Source organism: Schistocerca nitens, chromosome 10, assembly GCF_023898315.1.
Source record: "Schistocerca nitens isolate TAMUIC-IGC-003100 chromosome 10, iqSchNite1.1, whole genome shotgun sequence".
NCBI lineage: Eukaryota > Metazoa > Arthropoda > Insecta > Orthoptera > Acrididae > Schistocerca > Schistocerca nitens.
Window position 1 is genome coordinate 144,641,592 of NC_064623.1, and position 25,183 is coordinate 144,666,774.

Here is a 25,183-nt window from a genome sequence, read left to right on the forward strand (position 1 = left end):
ACTGCACACACACTTATAACTTTACACTTCAATTTGTGTCTTCACTTTCAACTATGTGACGCAGATTAATTAGCGGCATTTATAAATTTTGTTGCCTAACAGTTCAAAGAAACCTACAAAAGCTCAAACAGGATACAATTTCACAGTTCACACAGTGTCGCTTTTTGTCTTTTTCACTATTGATTCGTGCAGTTTTATGATAATCATTACAGTCCACTGCTCTCACTATGATTTTCACGTTTCACCCAGTTCACAGTTCTCGTTAATGGATAGTAGCCTCTTCTTTAAAAACACGTCCCCCACCAGAGGTGCCATGTATTAAATTGTGTGTCCTTTGGAAGTCAGATCTGGAAGATGGGGAGATTTGGAGAGATTGAATAAGAGTCTCTAACCATTCTTTCCACCAACCTGATGTCATCTAAAGTTGTGTATCCAGCGCATAAGACAGCTCGTCGGTCGTGGGATCTTCTTCGGCGGAGGCTGCTATGCTGTCATCTTGAGCCTCTGATTGTGTTTTTTATGGGATGCCACTTGGCCAGGCAAGTATCTGTGTCTACAGAGGGCAAGATCTACAGTACTGACGATGATGGTAGGAGACACTTCTCGTTAATGTGTCCTGTTTGGTTATTGTTTGAATATTCACACATTTTTCACTGTCTTTTACAACACTTCCCGACATAGCTTCCTTAATTGTACGGTAACTTTTCCACCCAACTTCCGATATAGAGTACAACGTGTCCGTTCCTCCAGAATGACCCAAAACAGAGTGACTAGTGCAGCTGATGTACTTCGTCTCCTGGGCACGCCAAAGCAACCCGAAAGTGTCCGTAGCACTTAGATTGCAATATTGTTACTCTTATGTTTCTCAAAACTAGTGAAATTTAATAAACCATGAGAGATTGTCGTACTAGAAACTGGGTTAAATACAATGAAAAACATATAAATAATTAATAAGGAAAGTTAGACGTTTTGGCACCTAGCACCTGAATGTGCCGACCAATCAGAAGAAGTTCAGTACCTTTGGCGGACTCTCCCATGGGACTGGTACATACTGTTAGAGATTAGATTAGTACTTGTTCCATGCCACTGTACCATCTGTCACTTGTTCCTCACTCCATTTTTGTACCGTATGCTATCTTACGTGTATCAAGCTGCATCAAGGTGGGCTTATAGTAAAATAAAATACTGGCGGCCACAGACAGGAATGTCACAAGTGATGAAGTCATCCCATTTCAACAGGCCACTTTTAGGGAACATTGGAGCTGCTATGATCAGTTCTTAACATGGACAACTGTAGTAGGAACTAGATTTGAAGGAGGTCTCAAATCAGCTGCAGTGTTTGTAGAGCTTGTGGCAGCTTATGACGCTGAGTGGAGGGGAGGTATTGATGCCAAAAGTTTATTGAAACCACCCTATGTCAAAAGTTAGCTTTGTAGTAAACACTGATTGCTGTCAGGTGCTTTAAGGTGTTCCCAAAGAGAAAAGCTAGCAGATGGAGAACTCTTTAAGTAATGAGCTACCTCAGGGATCAGTTTCAGCCCCCATTCTATTTAACATGTATATCTACCTCTGTGCTCTGCAAACGACTGTGAAGCACATGGCAGAGGGTACGTCCCCTTGTACAAGTTATTAAGGTTTCACATACACAGCCAGGGAAGAACATTTGTTTGAATGTGTCTGTGTGTTCTAATCTTTCTCTCACTATCCCATGTGAGGGTTATGTAGAGAGTTATTGTATATTCCTAGAGTCATCATTTACAGCCGGTTGTCGAAACTTCAATGTCAAGTGTCTACCAGTTCTGTTTTTTCATAATCTCTGTGAGACACTCCTATGCACCAAACAAACGTGATCATTTGCGCTGCCCTTCACTGTATATGTTCGGTATCCCCCTTTGTTCCTATTTGGTACAGGCCCCACACACTTCAGGAATACTCTAGGACGGGTCTCATGTGTGATTTGTAAGCAGTCTCCTGTGCAGACTGAACGCATTTTCATAGTATTCTACAGTAAACCGAAGTCTACCTCCTGCTTTACCTCCAACTGAGCCTATGTGATCATACCATTTCATATCCCTACAAAATGTTGTGCGCAGGCACTTACATGAGTTGGCAGATTCCAACAGCGACTGATTGACGTTATTCTCATAGGATACTACAGTTTTTAGTTTTCTGAAGTGCACAATTTTACAGTCTTGAATATTTAAAGCAGTTTTCCAGCAGAACTTTGAAATTTTTCCAAGATCTGACTGAATATTTATGCAGTTTCTTTCAGATAGTACTTCATTATAGATAATTGCGTCACCTGAAAAAATCTGAAGTTACCATTAATATTGTCTACTAGGTCATCAATATACCACATGAACAGCAAGTGTCCCAACACACTTCCTTGGGGCACACTTGAAGTTACTTCTACATTTGATGATGACTCTGCATCCAAGATAATGTGCTGCGTTCTCCCCACCAAAAAGTCCTGAGTCCAGTCACAAATCTCACTTGATACCCCATGCAATTATACATTTGACAGAAATTGTCAGTGTGGTAATGAGTCAAATGCTTTTCGATAATCGAGAAATACTGCATCTTCCTGCCTGCCCTTATCCAAAGCTTTCAGTATGTCATGTGAGAAAAGTGCGAGTTGGGTTTTACAAGATTGATGTTTTCAGAATTCATGCTAGTTGGGTTGGCATGGAGGAGGTCATTCTGCTTGAGATACCTCATTATGTTTGAGCTTAGAATGTGTTCTAAGATTCTACAACAAATCGATGTCAAGGATATTGGATGCTACTTTTGTGGATCACCTCCGCTAACCTTCTTGTAGATGAATTGACCAGAGCTTTTTGCTAAGAACTGGGCAGCCGCAAATTTGTTATAGAATCTCACAGGGATTCTATCGAGCCCTGGTGCTTTATTCGTTTGTAACGATTTCAGCTGTTTCTCAATACCACTGGCATTAATACTTATATCATCCATCATTTCACGGTATAAGTATTAAATTGGGATATTCTCCAGGGTTTATCTTTGTAAAGGCACATTTGAAAATGGAGTTAAGCATTTAAGCTTTCACTTTGCTACCCTCAGTTTCAGTTCCTGCCTCATTCTCGAGGGACCGGACACTAACTCTGATGCCAGTAACAGCCTTTACATGTGACCACAATTTCTTTGTGTTTTGTGAAAGACCATCTGACAATATTCTGCAACGGTAGTCACTGAAGATTTCAAGCATTACTCTCTTGACAGCCCAATGTGTTTCATTCAGCACCTCTGTATCTATAGCCCTTTGCTTTGTTTTATGCCCATTATGCAGTAATCTCTGTTTCTTTAGAAGTTTTTTACAGTTAATGTATACCATGGACGGTTCCTCCCATTACGAACTGTTCTATCGGTACATAGCTATCCAGTGCATGGTCAGTTTAAAAGAAAAACTTGAGCCATAGTTTCTTGACATTCTCCTGCCGTGTCCTACTCATTCAGATATGACGCTATTGATTTTTTTACCTAGTTTACTGAACATGTACATCTTTGTGCTTGTTTTAGTTGTCCTTTGTATTTCGGTAATCATTGTTACCTCAGCGGCATCATGGTCATTGACATCAGTTTCAATGTGGACATCCTCAAAGAGGTCAGGTCTATTTGTTGCCATTAGCTCCAATGTATTTCCACCATGAGTGGAGTTCCGAACTATTTGTTCTAGGTAGTTTTCAGAGGAAGAATTTAATAATGTTTCAGAGGATGGTGTCATGACCACCACTAACAAAACTGTAATTTTCCCAATTGATTGTTTGATGGTTAAAGTCTTCACCGATAATTACAGTGTGATTGGGAAACTTACACGCAAGTGATCTGAGGTTTTCTCTAAAGTTTTCAGTTACAGCAGGAGATGCTCCTAGTGCGTGATAGAAGACTCCAGTTATCATTTTGTGTCCACCCCCTGATACTGACTCTTGCCCAACCAATCTCACATGCAGCTTAAATTTCGGTCTCGCAGACTACTGCGACAAATACACCACCTCCATTTCCCAGTAGCCCATCCTTTCGATATACACTTAAATTTCCCCCAAAAATCACACTGTTATCAATTTCAGGTTTCACTCCGCTTTCTGTACATATTATTGTGCGAGCTTTACTGCTTTTCAGGAGTGCTTCAAACTCTGGCACTTTGTTGTGAATGCTTTGGCAGTTAACCATTAGAATTTTTATACACTCACCTGTGAAAGGCATTTCTTTCGATCTTACACTGATACGTCTAGGTTTCCTACAGCTGTCACTATCTGGATTGGATGGAGAGTTGCCTAATCTAGAAAACCCATGTGTGCACCCCATACCCAGGCACATGGGTAGCAGCCTCTGGTGTGTAGTGCACATCTGACCCGTTTACATGTCCTCAGTGGCACTTCATGGAGTGCAGATCAAATGACCCTCCTCCGTTTGCACCGGTCCCTTGTCGGTTTGAAACTGGACTACGGGTGCTTTGTTTATACAGCTGCATGTCTGTCCCTCTTACGCCGTCTCAATACTATCCACCGTCATGGCATCAGTTTGGTCACTGGCGCCTTTTACACACGCCCGGTTGAGAGTCTGTATGCTGAAGCTGCTGAACTACTTCTGTCCTACCGCCTTGAATTTCTCCTCTGCAGATATGTATGCCGTTTGTCTGCCATGCGTGGTCACCAAACCTATGCCTCCTTCTTTGATCACTCCTTTGATTGCCAATATGGGGCGCGTCTCTCTTCTCTGTTACCTCCTGGAGTTTGTGTTCAGCTCTTGCTCTGGCAGCTTCACTTCACGCTACCTGCAACTTCCCCAGTGGGTGTGAACCCTTCACCACCTTGGCTTCATGCGGTGGCCGATGTTCACCTTGGCCTTCATTCACTTCCTAAGGACACTATTCCAGGCTGGCTCTATCGCCTTCAGTTTCATGACCTTCGCACGGGTCTTCTTCGTAGTACCTTGAACACTGATGGCTGTTGGACTGACCATGGTGTAGGTTGTGCCTTTGTCATTGGCACTGGCGTTTTTCAGTATCTGCTTCCGGCACACTGCTCAGTATTTACAGCAGAGCTCTTCGCGCCGTGTCAGGCCACAGAGTACATCCGCGACATAGAATTTTCAATTGTGCCATCTGCTCAGACTCTCTCGGCGCCCTTCAAAGCCTCTGTGCGCAGTACACCACCCATCCCTTAGTGCAACGGGTCCAGGAAAACTTTCGTGTGCTCACTCTTGATGGAGGCACTCTGATGTTTATGTGGGTTCCCGATCATGTCGGTCTGACAGGAAACGAGGCTGCTGGTGCTGCTGCCAAGGCTACAGCCCACTAGTTCTTATATTCCCTCTGATGATCTCTGTGTTGCCGTCTGTTAGGAGGTGGTGTCACTTTGGCATCGCCACTGATCCTTGCTTCATGGGAATAAGCTCTGGGTAAGCCTCTCCCAGCAGCTTGGACGATGTGCAGGCTGTCAACCCCGTTTTACTTTTTATCTGTTGTAGATCTTTGTCCTCATCCCTGTTTTTTTAACGCGTGTTTGTGTTTCACAGTTTTGACATGGGCGCGTATTACCCTAGTTATTTTTGTGCCCTAAAACAAAACAAAATAAAACAAACTGACCTATTTAGGGCATCTGACAATGCTCATAGTTGTGGCACAAGTATGGGAAGTTGCAGCCCAGCTTGTCACAGAAGTTTCGAAGTCTTCGGTTTAGTTCTTCCACTCGCCTCAGGACCAAAGGGCTACAATGCTGCAAATTGTGAGCGTCATTGAAATTCCGTGCTGGGCTTCTCAACCTTCTATGCCATTTGGTGGAGAAGGTCCCAAGTATGATCTCGGATCTCAGATGACAGACATCATTTGTTTCAGTGTGTGCCACAATCTGCAGTTGCTTGCACCCTGTTCCCTCAGTGACTGCCAGAATAGCCTTTTCAACATGTTGGATGAAGCCCCCAAGCATATACACTGTGCACCTGGAGCCCTTTCCTGTCCCCTGCTGCCATTTCTTTAAAGGTCCACTGTACATTTGAACTGCTGATGATAATAGATGCATACCCTCTTGTGTTTGCCACCTCTCGACACTGGACAACACAGGCTTCTCCAAAACAGATGAAGTGAGTCCCACTGGCTCAGTTTCAATGAAACTCAGCACCTTGAACCTCTTGATTAGGGTATCAGTACAACACCCTGAGTCCTCACTGAACCCCACCCACCCTATACAAGACACTTAGACCTACCATTGAAATGCAGCTTGCAGTCAACCACTAACCAACTAGTAATGACAGATCCCATAGTTTCTCCAGAGGAGTACCACAGGTACATGACTCTCAGGAGCTCTTCCAACACAGTGACTCACATCAGCTGTCCGTTGTTTGATAGTAGTCACGGCAATTTTCAGCTGCTTACAAATCTCAACCAACTTGTTCTGTGTTCAAGAACAGCATTCACAATGGAGCAGCATTTTAGCTGGTGCAGTGTGTTACAGGACAGTGAACAAATCACTTTAAATCAAGCAGACTGATTATCTTTTAATCTATTGAGCTAGAAAGTTGCTGATTCCCTATAAGAATTGTAACAAATACACAAAGCGAGATATCTATTCTGGCAACACAGAAATGTAGTAAAAATTACTAGTTTCCTAAAATCTTTTGGGGTTTATTGTAGTTGTTAGCAAACTCGAAAACAGGGTTAATTTACGATAAATATAGATATTAATAAGGGCTACACTTTCTGTAAGGGAAAACTGAATGTAACACAATGTGGTAGACTATCTGCTACTGTAACTACATCACAAATTGCCAATTTACTACAGATTAGATTATGTACAGGACAATGGTAGCTTACAAAAATTCTTAGAAATGAATGTTTGTTTGCATTGACATACAATGAAATTCAGGAGTGATCTATTTATTGGCAGTAACTATGAATCACATAAGCGGATTTGCTATGAAATTAAGTTACATATCCAAAACACTCGTATCTGTAACTTACAAAAATATAATACATTAAATGATTTTGCAATTGTGAATGAGGACAACCATCAGCTGTAGAATGGAATGACGACAATGAAAATTTGTGCCAGACCAGGACTCAAACCTGGATTTTCCGCTTATTGTGAGTGGTCGCCATACCATTTGGCTATCCGTGCACGACTCAAGGCCAGATCCAAAGTTCCAGCTGTCGTCAATCGTGCATCTTTGACCTATACTCGTTCATCCATTATGTATATTCCCACACAGGTCAGATGTTGTACTTAAGTCGCAATCCTGGTATCAGCTGTGACTCGTACACAGATAGGTAAATGGTAATGCGACCACTCACAATAAGCAGGAAATCTGGGTTCGAGTCCTGGCTGGCACAAATTTTCATTGGTGGCATTCCATTCTACAGCTGAAGGTTGTCTTTATTCACGATATTGTGAATTCATTTAATGTATTTCATTATGTTTATAGTTGCCACAGCGCCTGTTCCTTTGGGCATGCATGCATATCCAAAGGAACTTCGCACTGTAATCAGAATAACACAGGCACTGAAATATCGTACAAAAAAATAAACTATTTCTCAAGTAACTATACAATGAAATTGGAGAACAGTTATTTTGAATGGATATAGGCCCACTGTTCTCAAAAATTTTAGAAAGAGTACAAACAAGTTAAAGCCTATGACTGATGATAACAGAGTTTGTCGCAGCACTCACAAATGTTCAAATTTCACAATATATATTGCAGTGCAAATGGGTACTGATACAGTCAATGAAAGATTATCCAGAAGCATGAACAGTAAAATATGCAAATGTAGAATTTCAAATCAGCACACAAACCTTGTACATGTAATCTCACACAAAGGAAAATTCTGAGGTTGGCTTTTATATATAAATAAAAATGTGAATTGCACAGAATTTCCACTTAGCTGTTTATGTGCCAATTTCTGTACTGGCAGGCCAAAGAAGAGCACTGTGGCGCAAACTTATTTCGGTCAAAATCACTGAAATGTGCAGCACCGACAAAGCACACCTTCTTCCTGTTGCAGGTAACAGTATCTGTGACATGTCAGACATGGACTTCATGAAAATCCTGTATGCAGATGACATAGCGGTAGTCTTCCAGAGCAAAGGCCTTACACATCACGAGAATGTGCAGACTGTTGATATGAAAAAATTGAGTGATGATTTCCATAACTGGAGACTTCATCTTAACCAAAATAAAATTGAGGTGATTGTGTTTCATCTAAAAGATAAAGAAGTTCAAAGGGAACATATGTGTGACTTATGACTGAATCAGAGTACTACATACTACTATCACTTTTGTTCAGTTCTTGACATTCAGACAACAGTGCATCAAGTTAATTAAGAAACTTGGCTCAAAACTGAATCTACTTTGTGAGTGTGTCAGAAATAGTTGGGGTGCACACACTAATCGTCTGTGCTCTGCTGCACTCGTTCTCGTGCATTCTGCTGGCGAATTTGTGCTCTTGTGTGGAAGAATGGCAGCCACGCAATGAAAATTGGTGTGAAGTGCACTGAAGCCATGAGGGTTAGCTCTGGGACTGGTAGGTCTACCCCCAATCAGTGGTTACCTGTCCGAGGTAATATTGCTCCACAAGCTCTAAAGGACAAGAGCTGCTAAGATAAACTTGTTCAAGAAGATTGCACCTCATAAGAATCCTCCCTTGTACAATATCCTTCAAGGTCCACCATCTCACCACCTGAAATCCCATAAACGTCCTAGGGTCTATTCAGAAATCGTCCTCATTCAATACGACCGTTGAGTGGTGTCAATGCTGGAATGAACATCAGCCCAGCAGTGCTCACCTGATTTTAGATTTAGACCAACAAAGGACGTCACCCTTGACCCTAAAGCAAATATTGTGCCAACCTAGTCGATGCTGAGCCACATTAGGAGGGGACAAGGGAAGGAAGTTTCCATTCGTTTGCTGGCCATGACTGTGGAGTGGAGTAGCAAACAATAGAACACATTTTTAAAGGGGTGCCCACTGCAAGCATTTGACGGTGACTGGAGGACTCTACACCAGATGACTCGATGTTCTCTGGGCTGGTTGGCACATTTGGACATTTCCATTTGCTTGTAGGTACTTTTGTGTACTTCTGAAACCTTACAAAAAGATATGTATGCTACTAGTGCCATAAGTAATGCAGTTCAGAACTTGTTAAGTTAGTATAACTTCTTTTAACTGCTGGTGGTTTCTTTTTTTTTTTTTTCTCAAAATATTTATGTGCAGTTGCTTTATATCAACCCAGTAAAAAACTGCATTCCCACAGTAAATGGACTGTGATCAGTGCCTCTTTTTATTACACAGTATCATATGATAAATGATTTCTGGTTTGTGAATACTAACGATGAACATTGCTATTCATTTAGTCAATCTAAACCTACTAAAAGGTATGGGCCTGTCATGTTCGTGTAGGTTATTAAGTAATTGTAGACTTAGATGGTATAGTTTTGAATCTTCAGCAGAGATGATAAATTCATTATTGCACACAATTATTCTGAAACAGTATACTCATTTTCATTGGATGAACTTTAATCGAAATGTGTTAAAAAAGGGGAAAGAAAATTCTCATAAAGCCTCTTCAGGATAGGTTGAGGATTACAATTAGTTCAGAGGTTTTTTTTTTTTTTTTTTTTTTTTTTTTTTTTTTTTTTTTTTTTTTTTTTGTTGCATGGTAAGTTTACAATCAATAAATTGAGAGGTAGTCTAGTGCACATATTGTCTCGTTGTGTCAGGCATATTTGTGTACAGTATCATACTCTCACCTCTTGATAAAAACATGTGTTGCCAGACGTCAACCTCTTAAACATCATTATGGTACATCCGAGCTGCCCAGTACAGGTGGAACTGAAGAAAGTGACTGCATCTTGTGTGCCGGCTGGAGTGGCCGTGCGGTTCTAGGCGCTGCATCTGGAACCGAGCGACCGCTACGGTCGCAGGTTCGAATCCTGCCTCGGGCATGGATGTGTGTGATGTCCTTAGGTTAGTTAGGTTTAATTAGTTCTAAGTTCTAGGCGACTGATGACCTCAGAAGTTAAGTCGCATAGTGCTCAGAGCCATTTGAACCTTTCCCCCCCATCTTGTGTAGCCCCAAAAGCATTCTCGTGCACACGAGGTACAGGTAGTAAATTCATGCATCGAATTATCAAGGTTAATTGTGGGTGTGTTGGTGAACAAAAAGGTCTGTACCACAATTGGAACATTGAGAACAACCCGAATGTGTCTGTATAACTGGAATGCACTTTGCACCGAAGATTAATTTTACCTAAGAGAACATATATTTTCCAAAGAAATTGGAGGAAAAGAGTGCAGTTGTATTTATCATTAGGTTTCACTGATTAACAAAAAGTCAGTAAAAATGCCTGCAGTGGTCGAACAATCATCTGAGTTGACTTTACACGGCGGCACGTACAAGTGTGTTAAGGGGTTGTTCGGTTGACTCATATTTGGATAATTGAATCTGTACTGTATTCTAAATTCTTTGGTGGTTATATTGAAAGTAACCTGAACTGAATAATGCAGATCTTTCTTCTTTTTTTTCATGAATAATATAGAATTTTGAGGCCAAAATGTAAAAAAAAGTGTCTTACATTTCCTGTTTTCATTCAGTAATGTCCTATGGTATCATATTCTATGGCAATGAACCATTGAGGAAAAAAGTGATGTTTATTTCTTTTGTAATTATAAAACTGACTTGTACCATGTCATAGAGTTGCAGTTATGATCCACAGAACATGCAAGTAGCTAATCTGTTGAGTCTGACCCCAGCAGCCAGAGACTGTGATTGTGTATGTGAGTTGTGTTTGCATGAATGTGTGTGTATATGTTGTCCAATTCTTAAGGAGGTCTTTTGACCGAAAGCTTACTTGTGTAGCAGTCTTTTCGTTGTGCCTGTCAGCGACTCAACTTCTCCACTATATCTCTGTTGATACATTGTGGACACTGAACAGCTGCTGGTCAAATATTTAATAAGGAAAATCGTCAAACAACCATGTTATTTGAGAAGTTATTTTATTGTATTTTATTTTCGCAATCAGTTTCGGCAATTCAATATGTCACCTTCAGGCCCCATATGCACCTGTATATAGACATTCAGCTGTATCAATATTGGCATAATATGAATTCATACATCCAAACTAAGCAGAGTATATGTGTGTAGGTCTGGGATCTGAATTTCAACCAAATTTGACATGGGAACAGCACACTTAATTGGTATTAAGACTGTGGGATTGTAAATTCAGACCTCTAATAGGAGTGTAGATACAGACAAAAATGTTTCTTTTCAGACCCTGGTGTACAGGGTGTGCTGTGTAATTGGTGTGTTGTGTGGGAATAGTATCGCCTTGCTTCATTGAACTGTATTCCTGAGGCTACAAGTGCCAATGAGCATGGCTGGGGATGGGTTGAGATGAATAGAGGAAGGGATGCCAGAGAGAGGGGAGGAGGGGGAGACGTATGAAGCAGATGGAAGGTGTAGAGTGGTGGTGGGCAGCTGCAGAAGGAAGAGGGAGAGGCAGAGACGGAAAGAGAGAGGGCGAGGAGAGTACGGACAGGGAGAGGGGATGGAGGAAATGGACAGAGGAGGAGGAGATGAAGAGGCCGAGAGATTGGGGAGAAGGAAATCGACAGATGGAGGTGGGAGGATGAAATGGACAGACAGAGTGACGAAGAGGTGCACACAAAGAGGCACAGGAAGTGGTGTGTCGAATACACACGCCGAACAGATATGTGCGCAAAGCTGTGGGGAAAAGGCTAGTTAACTATTAAATCTCTTTATACCTTGGGTGTCATCTTACAGTGTCTTGCATTGCTAAAAGGTGAAGATGCTCGGTGTTGATGAGTGTTTATTTAATGATCAGTCCGCTATTCGAAATTTGTTACTGCTTCTGATTAGTTTTTATTTTCTCATACTCTGATGTCATTCCTTTATACTTCAGGCAAAGTTCTACCGGCCACGGGAACACACAGAGGAGTGGTTCAACTTGTTCGTGCTGCACCAGAACCGCGCGAACCGTGGGCCCAACAACTTCATAGCAGAGTCCGCCCTGCCAGACTTCCTGGACCTGGTACTCTGGGGTCACGAGCACGAGTGCCGCATCGCACCCGAGCAGGCAGAGGGTGGCAACTTCTACATCACACAGCCGGGTACGTCCACTTCCGGTTCTTCCTCCACCTCCACAAACTACTTTTTGAAGGGAACACATCGGGCTGGTCTCTTGTTTCCTGTAAGCTCTACCTGGCTTCATTAAAGGCCTTCACAGCTACATGTGTACCAGTGTGGTGTATAATGACGAGTAGGGACTCTGGCATTAAATTGGGGATAAGTTTCTGAGAACGTACGTGTGGAGCACATCATTGTGTGATAGTAAAATGTGGACAGAAGAGAATAGAAGCATTTGAGATGTGATGCTACAGATGAATGTTGAAGATTAGGTGGGCTTATAAGGTAATGAATGAGGAGGTTCTGTGCAGAATCAGAGAGGAAAGGAGTATATGGAAAACAGTGACAAGGAGAAGGTACAGGATGATAGGACTTCCATTAGGGCATCAGGGAATGATTTCCACAGCACTAGAGGGAACTGTAGAGTACAAAAGCTGTAGAGGATGACAGAGATTGGAATGTATCCAGCAAATAATTGAGGACATAGGTTGCAAATGCTACTTTGAGATGAAGGTTGGCACAGGAGAGAAATTCCTGGTCAGCATCAAACCAGCCAGAAAACTGATGACTCTAAAGGGTCTCAGAAAGAGTATCGGTATTTCTTGATATCGAGTCCTTTCATTTTTATACTGATACATTTTTACTCACCACTTTGTGGCTGATGCTTTTACTCGTACCAACACTATAGCTATTATCGTATCAAACTATCCTAGTAGTGCTGTGTTACATTTTCATTATGTACCTAAAATTTTGACTATGTGACTCTTTCAACAATTGTGTGCAGGTGGTAAAGTCAGCATACGAAACATTTGTGTCAGTTTATTGATTGTGGCAATGTCTCTCTGCAGTTCATTCACTTGGAGTCCTGTCATTTTTCGTGACTCATATTAGTTGTTTGCCTTTATATTGTCGTGTAAAACGGCTTAGGCGAAGAGTTACTGAATTAACAGACAGAATGGTATCTAGTAAGAGTGAAACTTGGCAGTATTTTGATAAACTGATAATAGTGAAGTGAGGTGCAAAATTTGTTACCAAAATTTTTAGTCTTCAGGAAATACTACTTAGAAGAAGGGTGTAAATCAAGAAACATGGTTTTTATATAGTCGGTAGCTTTCATTTTCTTTCAGCACTGTTGTTATAACACTTCTCTATACTTTCTGTTCAATTCCGTGTCTCTAGTGAAGAGCTGGGTGGTCCTCTGGTTACAGAAGTTGCCCTGCTCTGTTTAGACAAGTTCCTTAACACTCATGCTGTGATCTACACACTAATTTATATGTGTGAAATTCTACAGAGATTATTCAAGAGATTTTCTCTCTCGTTCTAGCTGCAGTTTATCATGGGTCGATGGATCAATGTAGGATACCAATAAATTGGAAAATAGTGCAGGTCATTCCTATTCAGAACACCAAAAAATGCAGTCAAATGGTGTCGCATTTGATGTTAGTAGTGCAGTATATAATAAGATGTTGATGATTCAGGTGGCAGAGGGCAGGAACTTCATATAAAGGCAGTCGGCAGTGTGTAGTGTTAAGTGTTTGCATATGCCTTTACTGCAAATAGGAAACAGACACGTACAAGGAAATTGGACACTAATCACCAAATCATCAAGAAGTTGAACCGTTCCAATAGTGTCTTTGATAATGGAGAGAATGGAAAATACGGGTAAAGTAGAAAATTATCTGAGACATCGCAGTGGTAACTTTCACTAAAAGCGAGGGCCACAAAGTGTAATTACGTCAAGAAATTACTGCTGAAACCTGCTCTAACACCAAAACGTAAACAGACTTGATTAGAGTTTGCTGGAAAAATATGTCATGGACTTCAGAATGGGATGAAGTGATCTTCATTGATGAGAAGTAGTTCAGTTTATGGGCTGGATGGATTTCAGTACTATTATTATGATCTGAGAACAGAACAGCAGGTAAGAATGAGCAGAAATTTTGGTGATGGAAGTTTTATGATTTGGGCAGCCTTCAGGACTAAAGATAAATCGTGCATTAATTGACTTTAAATTGTGCATTAATTGACTGAACACTAGAATTAATTCTTAACATGTACGGAACTAATTGAAATGTATGAGAACCTAGGCGACGAAAGTCTTAACATTTCAACAAGATAATGCATCTGTGCGTGTTTCTACTAAAACCAAAAAGTGGTTTGAAGATGAAGATGTCTTGCCCTGGCCAGCATGTAGCCTGGTTTTGAGTCCTGTCAAAAACCTATGGGGAACAGTTGCAAGGCATGTTTGTTGCAACGGTAATCAATTTGAGACTGTACATGAGCCGAAAAGAGTGATACGAGAGGAGTTGATCCCGCACGTGGATCGTTTGTGCACGCATGCCCCTGTGTGTGTGTGTGTGTGTGTGTGTGTGTGTGTGTGTGTGTGTGTGTGTGGGTGGCTGTAATAGAATCCAAGAAGACCTGCAGAGTGCAGGTGATTGATGCAGGGACTTTGTTGACCCTCAACATAAGTAAACAGAAAGTACTGCACATAAAAAGGTGAAGGGATCCATTTGTAGTGACCTAAAGTGGAATGATCACTTAAAAGTAATCTGAGGAGAAGCAGACTCTGGCCTGAGATTCATTGGAAGAATCTTAAGGATATGTAATTCGCCTGTGAAAGTAGTGTACATAACACTTCTAAAACCAATTTCTAACTACTGATGATAAATATCGTGGCCTCACCAGATTTAAGTAATAGAATAGAAGGAGAAAGAAGACCAGGCAGAGACACATTTTGTCGTAGGATCGTTTAGTCGGCGTGAGTGTCTTGGAGATTCTCAACAGACTTCGGTGACAGACACTGAGAGACCCGTGCATCACAGAGAGATTAGCTGTCAAAGTTTGAGAGAACGTGATCCAAGAAGAGTCAGGTGACGTATTGCTTTTTCCACGTGCGTCTCATGAAATGATCACTACGTGAAAAATCGGATAAGTTAAAACCAGTAGGGAGGTTTGTGGAAAATCATTCTTACTGTACTTTATCTACGTTTTGAACAGGGAAGGCGGGAAAGATTGCAGTATGGGAAGTTCCGTGTGCCACATTTTGAGAGTCAGTGGCTTGTGGAGTTAAAGATGTAGATGCGAGCTCCCTCTGTTACAGCTGGCTAGGTTTCAGTACTTTACAGTTAACCAGTAGAGTACAGTTGACCGGTAGAAAGGTTCATGTCTGTATTCTGTCACTTTTTGGGAGTGCATCTGGGATATTATTAATTCTTGTACCGATATTTCAGCTCATGACCTTTCAGTTGATCTCGAGTTGAGTCACTTGCCAGATTTTCGAAGGACTTCACTCTGTGGAGTGGTCGCGCATGCACAGAGGTGACTGTGTCGGTAACGAGAGTGTCGGTTGTAGAAAGAATTTCAGACATGTAGTATTCAGTTAATTATTGTGGGTGTCATGTCAGAATGCAGTGAAGACTTAGAACAGTATTTCCTTTTAGAGTGCAGATGTGAAATGCTGTCCTGAAAAATGACAGAATATTTGATCTGCCGATGAAACTTCGAGAAACACAAGTTCACATCTATTAATCGTATTTGCACCATGTCCTGTGTGCCTTAAAAGGATAAGGTGGCAGTTGGAATGTTGTAAGAAAGTACTACAGCAAATCACTGGTTTATTTGGAATGAGAAAAGTTAAATTCCACTTTTTAGAGTTCATTCTTGCATCACAACTCAATACTTCAAACAGTTTGCAGTCACGTCTGTATCACTAAACTACTGCCCATTACTGACCCACTTACAGGTAGTGCATCTGACAGCTTTCAGGATAACAAAAATGTGGTTTTCAGTATTTTGCATTAATTATTGACAAAATTCAAAATGCTGTCATAATCTAATTGTTAAAAGGTATAATCTATGTTAAAAATTTAACACAATTAGCTAAGTATTACAATGTTTGCCTGATGGTGTGCATATGCCTCAACTTCTTTTGGATGAAAGTATTTGAGAATGAAAGCACTTATCACTTGCAACAAACTTAATGCACCTTTTGAAACTTTTTCTCACTGACACACTCCACCAAATGATGAAAGGAAGGTTTACGGGTTACCAAATTTCCACTGTTCATGCAGTAAAACGACAACATCAGGCGTGACTTTTTAATTACTTCTTTATTACTAACTCTGTTTGCAACACAGTTTACAAACAGTATTGACTTGTACCACCTGAATGTACTTGCACAATTATATCATTGCACGACACTAGTTTGCGAGATATGGTATTGTAAACATTGTAATGTGTGATAACCTAGCTTTTCCTTAAAGTGCAGAACACAGTTGATATTCATGCAGCGTCTCATATTGAGAGCACTTAGCAGCTTCTAACAAATTATAAGCAGAGTTTCTGACCTTTTCTAAACTTTTTCTCTCGTACATGTTTACAGTGCAGATATGTAACACAGTAACTAATTTATAATCAGACATTTGAAGCTGTTTTACACGTGGGAGTTTGATTCTTTAAATATATGGGTGTTACTGGTACATTCTATTTGGAAATCACTGTTCTGTCTTTCACAGACTTGAAATATAAATTCAGCTCTAGAAAGGCTCTTCCTCTCTGTAGCAGAGTGTGTGGTGTTTTGAAACTTTCTGCGGATTAAACCCGTGTGGCAGACTGGGACTCGAACTTAGAAGCTCGGCTTTTATGGGCGATGCTTGACTGAGTGCCTCTCCTGTAGAGTCCACTGTGGAAAGTACTGCTGTGAGGTCAGGTCGTACAAGGTACAGGATACAGGTTTTGGTAGTGGCTTGTGGAATAGATGTAGGTATGTCATGCCAGATAGCTCAGTCAGGTGTTGCCTGTGAAAGACGAGCTTCAGATTTCAAGTCCCAGTCTGGCACACGGTGTCAATAGTGTCTTCGAGTAATATATCTGCCTGTAAAGGTAAAGGTATTATAGTGGCCCTTTTTTCTGATCTGTAGATTTTTGGAAATGTTACCCAAGGCAGAAAAAAGAACTGAGAGTGAAATTGCTTTTCTCGAATTTTGCAAAATGTAGAATAGTGGCTATTTGATGCACTTTGGGAAAGAGGATTGAAAAACTTGTCACTTACTATCTTCCGTAAATATTGGTTCTACATATTACACAGTCTGACTTCCACATCGAAATTTACTGATGATCAGTTTCATATGACGATCATCTACGTCTACAGCTACATCAATGTATGCACTCTGCGAGTCACCAAACAGTGCACGGTAGAGGGTATCTTGTACCACTAATAGTAATTTCCTTTCTTGTTCCACTTGCAAATAGAATGAGGGAAAAATTACTGTCTACGAGCCTCCATAAGTGTTCTAATGTCTCCCATCTTCTCTTTGTGGTCGTTACGTGGAATGTACCTTGGTGACAGTAGGCCCATTCCACAGTCAGCTACAGATGCTGGTTCTCTAAAAGAATGTCGCTTTCCCTCCGGTAGTTCTAACTCGAGTTCGCAAAGCATCTCCGTAATACTCGTACGTCAATCGAACCTGCCGATAGCAAATCTAGCAGCCCGACTCCAAATTGCTTTGATGCGTTCCTTTAATCTGACCTGGTGGGGATCCCAAACATTTGAACAGTGCTTAAGAATGAGTCGCACTAGTGTTTTTTGTGCAGTTGCCTTTACAGGTGAACCACACCGTCATAAAATTCCCCCAGCCAAAGTCGACCATTCACCTTCACTTGTACCAATCTTACTCAATCATTCCATTATGTATCGCTTTTCAACATTACATGTAGGTATTTAATCGACACAACTGCATTGAGCAGTATGCCACTAATGCTCTATTTGGACAGTATGAGATTATTTGTCCTACATGTCTGCATTAACTTACATTTTTCTACATTTAGAGCATGCTGCCATTCCTCATCAACTAGAAATTTTGTGTAAGTCATGTTGTATTTTCCTGCAGTCACTCGGCAACGATACCTCCTGTACAGCATCAGCAGCAAATACGCAGATTGCTGCTTTCCCTGTCTGTCAGATCATATGTATGTACAGAATAAGAGCAGTCATATAACACTTTGCTGGGGCACTCCTGCTGATATCCTTCTCTCTGGTGAACACTCACTGCCAAGGACAGTGTACTGTGTTCCATTACTTAAGAAATCTTTGACACATTCACATGTCTCGGAACCAGTTCAGTATGCTCGTGCCTTTGCTAACAGTCTGCTGTGTTGCACTGTCTCAGACCCATTCCACTATTGAGCTTCAAATTGTGATGAAGTGTCAGTTCCTCAGAGCTATATATAGCACATCTTTGAGACCTGTCGGTGCAAAGAAGTAGCTGCCTCATCCCACAATAGTATCGAGACCACTTCCCAGAATAACACCCCCCTGAGTTCAATTCAAAATAAAATGTTCATTTAAACTGCATATGCTTCTACAAAATTACAAAGCATTGGGCAATTACAGTATTTTGTGGCAGGAAAATGTCACAGTTTTAAGGTACTTAAATTAATATTTAGTTGTTAGAGATAACCGTCGATGATATCTACTCGCTAGAAGGTAGCACTGTGTTGTATTATTTGGTATGATTGGGATTCCAATAATTTAATGACTTATAAAACTCTTTTTTACTGAATTTTCACAAAAAAGAATTTACATTGACATCACATGCGCACACGAGCATGATCCCATGCACTCAGTTGAACGAAACTTGCACTGTCCTGGCAATCCTGTGAAGTCATTTGGCAGGCACAGCCACCTAAGTATAAATGAAATTTTAGCAATTGGAACCAGTTCACCTGTTATTGACAGTAGTATTTTAATTTATTATAATTACAATAAATGATTACCTACTTATTGAAATGCACCATTGTTGTTGTTGTGGTCTTCAGTCCTGAGACTGGTTTGATGCAGCTCTCCATGCTACTCTATCCTGTGCAAGCTTCTTCATCTCCCAGTACCTACTGCAACCTATATCCTTCTGAATCTGCTTAGTGTATGCATCTCTTGGTCTCCCTCTACGATTTTTACCCTCCACGCTGCCCTCCAATACTAAATTGGTGATCCCTTGATGCCTCAGAACATGTCCTACCAACCGATCCCTTCTTCTGGTCAAGTTGTGCCACAAACTCCTCTTCTCCCCAATCCTATTCAGTACCTCCTCATTAGTTATGTGATCTACCCATCTAATCTTCAGCATTCTTCTGTAGCACCACATTTCGAAAGCTTCTATTCTCTTCTTGTCCAAACTATTTATCGTCCATGTTTCACTTCCATACATGGCTACACTCCATACAAATACTTTCAGAAAAGACTTCCTGACACTTGAATCTATACTCGATGTTAACAAATTTCTCTTCTTCAGAAACGCTTTCCTTGCCATTGCCAGTCTACATTGTATATCCTCTCTACTTCGACCATCATCAGTTATTTTGCTCCCCAAATAGCAAAACTCCTTTACTACTTTAAGTGTCTCATTTCCTAATCTAATACCCTCAACATCACCCGACTTAATTCGACTACATTCCATTATCCTCGTTTTGCTTTTGTTGATGTTCATCTTATATCCTCCCTTCAAGACACCATCCATTCCGTTCAACTGCTCTTCCAATTACTTTGCTGTCTCTGACAGAATTACAATGTCATCGGCAAACCTCAAAGTTTTTACTTCTTCTCCATGAATTTTAATACGTACTCCGAATTTTTCTTTTGTTTCCTTTACTGCTTGCTCAATATACAGATTGAATAACATCGGGGAGAGGCTACAACCCTGTCTTACTCCCTTCCCAACCACTGCTTCCCTTTCATGTCCCTCGACTCTTATAACTGCCATCTGGTTTCTGTACAGATTGTAAATAGCCTTTCGCTCCCTGTATTTTACCCCTACCACCTTTAGAATTTGAAATAGAGTATTCCAGTCAACATTGTCAAAAGCTTTCTCTAAGTCTACAAATGCTAGAAACGTAGGTTTGCCTTTCCTTAATCTTTCTTCTAAGATAAGTTGTAAGGTCAGTATTGCCCCACGTGTTCCAGTATTTCTACGGAATCCAAACTGATCTTCCCCGAGGTCGGCTTCTACTAGTTTTTCCATTCGTCTGTAAAGAATTCGTGTTAGTATTTTGCAGCTGTGGCTTATTAAACTGATTGTTCAGTAATTCTCACATCTGTCAACACCTGCTTTCTTTGGTATTGGAATTATTATATTCTTCTTGAAGTCTGAGGGTATTTCGCCTGTTTCATACATCTTGCTCACCAGATGGTGGATACAATGCACCATTACGTAGTTAATAAATTTTAAACATAGATTTTCTAGTCAGAATTGAAAATGTACATCATTTCAGTGTCCATGTGACATGTATTTTTGAGAATCAGAAATTACCAGATTTTAACTAGACATAGAATTACTTTACCAAACATGTTACTAATACGTCTCATAACCTTACATTGTGTTGAGTCATGTTGTGGTTTTGCATGTATCTGGGATTATGAAAATGCGGGGAGTATAACAGTGTAAATCATCTTTCAAAAGTAGATTATTTCGGATTGCTGTTAAATACAAAGCATTTATCGCCTTTCAATGAAAATGCCTGTAGTTAATAGCACATAATTTGAATGATCACAAGGTCGCTCATTTGATTCACACTTGCAGCTGCTTTTTTTTCACTTGTTATAAATTCTGTACTTACTACCAAAATGGAAATAGTGTGGAAATATTAATTAACAGATTTTAAATCATATTAAAAAAAAAAAAACATATTTTAATTATAATATGTGTGACAGTAGGAGCTTGTTATTTTATTTTATTTTTTATTTTTTCCCCCCTCCAGGCAGCCCTGTTGCTACATCTTTGTGTGAAGGAGAAGCAAAAGAGAAACACTGTGCCATCCTGAAGATCAGGAAGAAGAACTTCAAGCTGGACTTGATACCTCTGCGGACTGTGCGGCCATTCGTCTATGACACCATCACGCTTTCCAAGTGTAATATAAACATGGCAGACGCCAGCAAGCCCTCACATGCTGTAAGTTAGAGATTCCAGCTTGCTGTACATTTGTCATTTTTATATTGTCACCTTATATAATAAATCACAGTAGAACATTTCGCTTTTTTGCCTAATGTCAGCAGTTGTAAGTTAACGTAGTTTCCTATCTTGATTGCTTTTCTATTTTTTAGGATCTTTACAATTTTATGCATTTTGGCATAAGCCACTACCAGACTCTGCATGTTCATCTCAAATGCTAAAAGCAATTACTTGTTTTTTGTCTGTCACTGTCTTTAGCATTTGGGCGTAGTTCCAGCAGTTTATTTCACTGGCAACATTTGCTGATACGAATGTTCTTGGCCTGCCTCTTGGCTTTTTCCCCCTCATAATTTTCACTTACAAGACAGTTTTTAGGAAACTGTTATGTCAGAGTAGGTATCTAATTGATTTATTTGTGTTTATCTATCCCGTGTTATTTAATGTCCTTTTCAGAATTTTTCCTTGTTTCTACAGAGTCCACTCTTCACAACCATAGTCAAAATGCTCCAAATAAATGTTTTGATGAATTTATTTCTTGTTTCCATACAGAGGTAGCGTGTTTATCAATAACTAACTGTTATTTCTGTATTGTTGTTTATTCATTGTAACTCTTCTTTTAATATCCATTATACTTCTGTTGTCATCTGCTATTTTACTTCCCAGTTAGCAAAATTAATGTACCGGGTGATCAAAAAGTCAGTATAAATGTGAAAACTAAATAAATCACAGAATAATGTAGATAGAGAGGTACAAATTGACACACATGCTTGGTATGACATGGGATTTTATTAGAACCAAAAAAATACAAAAGTTCAAAAAATGTCAGACAGATGGCGCTTCATCTGATCAGAATATCAATAATTAGCATAACAAAGTAAGACAAAGCAAAGATGATGTTCTTTACAGGAAATGCTCAATATGTCCACCATCATTCCTCAACAATAGCTGTAGTCCAGGAATAATGTTGTGAACAGCACTGTAAAGCATGTCGGGATTTATGGTGAGGCATTGGCGTCGGATGTTGTCTTTCAGCATCCATAAAGATGTCAGTCGATCACGATACACTTGCGACTTCAGGTAACCCCAAAGCCAATAATCGCACGGACTTAGGTCTGGGGACCTGGGACGCCAAGCATGACGGAAGTGGCGGCTGAGCACACGATCATCACCAAACGATGCGCGCAAGAGATCTTTCACGCGTCTAGCAATATGGGGTGGAGCGCCACCCTGCATAAACACTGTACGTTCCAGCAGGTGTTGTATCAGCCAGGCAGGGGATGATGCGATTCTGTAACATATCTGCGTACCTCTCACTCGTCACGGTAGCAGTTACAAAACCAGAATCACGCTTTTCTCGAAGAAAAAAGGCCCCATAACGGTAGATGTGGTAAATCCAACCCATACCGTGACTTTCTGGTCATGCAATGGAGTTTCCACGACAGTTCTAGGATTTTCAGTAGCCCAAATTCTGCAGTTGTGGGCGTTGACGGACCCTCGGAGCGTGAAATGAGCTTCGTCGGTCCCCAACACGTTACTCAACCAATCGTCATCCTCCGCCATCTTTTGAAACGCCCACACTGCAAATGCCCTCCGCTTCACTAAATCGCCAGGTAACAGTTCATGATGCCAATGGATTTTGTACGGATGGCATCGGAGGGTACGCGTAAGTGCCAACCAAACAGTAGTATACGGAATGCCAGTGCGACATGCGACTGCACGAGCGCTGACTTCCCCGTGCATAGACGAACCTGCTCCAGTCTCCATTTCTTCCTGAACTGTCTCAGCAGCATTACGCCTTGTGCTCGGTCGGCCACTACGGGGTCTATCGTCTAAACAACCCGTGGCTTCGAACTTCAAAATTATTCTCGCAACAGCTGCATTTGTCAACGGACCTTTACCCATTTGAATCCCCTTCCTATGGCGATAGGATCGTAACGCTGAACTAGCACATTCCCCATTCTGATAATACAGCTTCACTAAAAGCACCTTTCAGAATGTCAACATGCTGTGACTGCTGGCACATCTGATTCTCTTTCTCTCTCATTACAGCTCCTTTTATACACGATTGTCATGTGCAGTCACTGACGTTTTGCTGTCCAGCGCCATCTGTCGGACTTTTGTGAACATTGTTTTATTTTATTTATTTATTTACTTTTTTATTTTTATTTTTTTATTTTTTTCCTGATAAAACCCCATGTCATTCCAAGCATGTATGTCAATTTTTACCTCTCTATCTACTTATTCTGTGGTTTATTAAGTTTTCAAATTTATACTGACTTTTTGATATCACCCGGCACTTGATTTATCATTTTGTTTACTTTCATAATGTTTTTCTGTCTATTCAGTTTATTCCAGTCACGAATTGTACTGAGTTGAAAGGGGGGTGGGATATGGGGGTGATGCTCTGTTGTGGCTGGTCATTGGGTAAGGTGGGTGACTGGGAGACAAGTTGCAGAAGATCTGTTTCTGAATGAGGTAGGTGGGCTACTCTCTGTCTGTGAAGGCCTTAGTGATATCCTAAAAATACAGGGTGATTCAAAAAGAATACCACAACTTTAGGAATTTAAAACTCTGCAACGACAAAAGGCAGAGCTAAGCACTATCTGTCGGCGAATTAAGGGAGCTATAAAGTTTCATTTAGTTGTACATTTGTTCGCTTGAGGCGCTGTTGACTAGGCGTCAGCGTCAGTTGATGCTAAGATGGCGACCGCTCAACAGAAAGCTTTTTGTGTTATTGAGTACGGCAGAAGTGAATCGACGACAGTTGTTCAGCGTGCATTTCGAACGAAGTATGGTGTTAAACCTCCAGATAGGTGGTGTATTAAACGTTGGTATAAACAGTTTACAGAGAATGGGTGTTTGTGCAAAGGGAAAAGTTCTGGACGGCCGAGAACGAGTGATGAAAATGTAGCACGCATCCAGCAAGCATTTGTTCGCAGCCCAGGAAAATCGACTCGCAGAGCTAGCAGAGAGCTGCAAATTCCACAATCAACTGTATGGAGAGTCCTACGAAAAAGGTCAGTTATGAAACCTTATCGTCTGAAATTGGTTCAAGCACTGTCTGCAGCTGACAGAGCACTTCATCACTGGCCTCCAAGAAGCCCTGATCTTACCCCCTGCAATTTTTTCTTATGGGGGTATGTTAAGGATATGGTGTTTCAGCCACCTCTCCCAGCCACCATTGATGATTTGAAACGAGAAATAACAGCAGCTATCCAAACTGTTATGCCTGATATGCTACAGAGAGTGTGGAACGAGTTGGAGTATCGGGTTGATATTGCTCGTGTGTCTGGAGGGGGCCATATTGAACATCTCTGAACTTGTTTTTGAGTGAAAAAAAAAACCTTTTTAAATACTCTTTGTAATGATGTATAACAGAAGGTTATATTATGTTTCTTTCATTAAATACACATTTTTAAAGTTGTGGTATTCTTTTTGAATCACCCTGTATTTGGTGAGGGATTGCTTGTCAGTGCAGAGGTGAGGACTGTGGATGACTAGGCTCTGTCCCTATTTCTTGGTGTGAAATGGGTGGCAGCTATCGAAATGGAGGTGGTGTTGGTGACTGGTAGGTTTGATGTGGATATGGGTACTGATCGAGCCATCTGAGTGCTGGAGATCGTCATTGAGGGAGGTATCTTCTAGGGCTGGGGAGAACCAGGTGAAACAAATGGTGGAAAAGGTGTTGAGGTTCTGGAGGAATGCGGATAGAGTGCCCTCACCCTAGATCTAGATCACGAAGATGTCATCAGTGAATCTGAACCAGGTGAGGGGGTTTGCAATTCTGACTGTTTAGGAAGGATTCCTCTAGATGGTCTCTGAATAGGTTGGCATAGAATGGTGCCATGCAGGTGCCCATAGCTGTACCTCAGATTTGTTTTTAAGTAATGCCTTCAAACTAAAAGTAATTGTGAGTGAGGATATAGTTGGTCATGGCGACTAGGAAGAAGGTCTAGGTTTGGAAGCCATTTGGCATTGGGAAAGGTAGTGTTCAGTAGCAGTAAGGCCATGTGCATTAGGGATGTTATTGCAAAGGTAGGTGGCATCAATAATGACAAGCAGGGCATCATGTGGTAAATGAACAGG

The 25,183-nt window shown here is 40.9% G+C and overlaps 1 protein-coding gene across 1 annotated transcript in view; it reads left to right on the forward strand.

The window, feature by feature from the left end:
* LOC126210374 (double-strand break repair protein MRE11) overlaps nucleotides 1–25,183 on the forward strand; it is a 157,597-nt gene that overhangs the window by 30,801 nt on the left and 101,613 nt on the right. Inside the window, exons 5-6 of the mRNA XM_049939603.1 lie at nucleotides 11,929–12,136; nucleotides 20,907–21,097. Of these exons, the coding sequence (XP_049795560.1) occupies nucleotides 11,929–12,136; nucleotides 20,907–21,097 (399 nt within the window). The remainder of the gene's footprint in view (nucleotides 1–11,928; nucleotides 12,137–20,906; nucleotides 21,098–25,183) is intronic.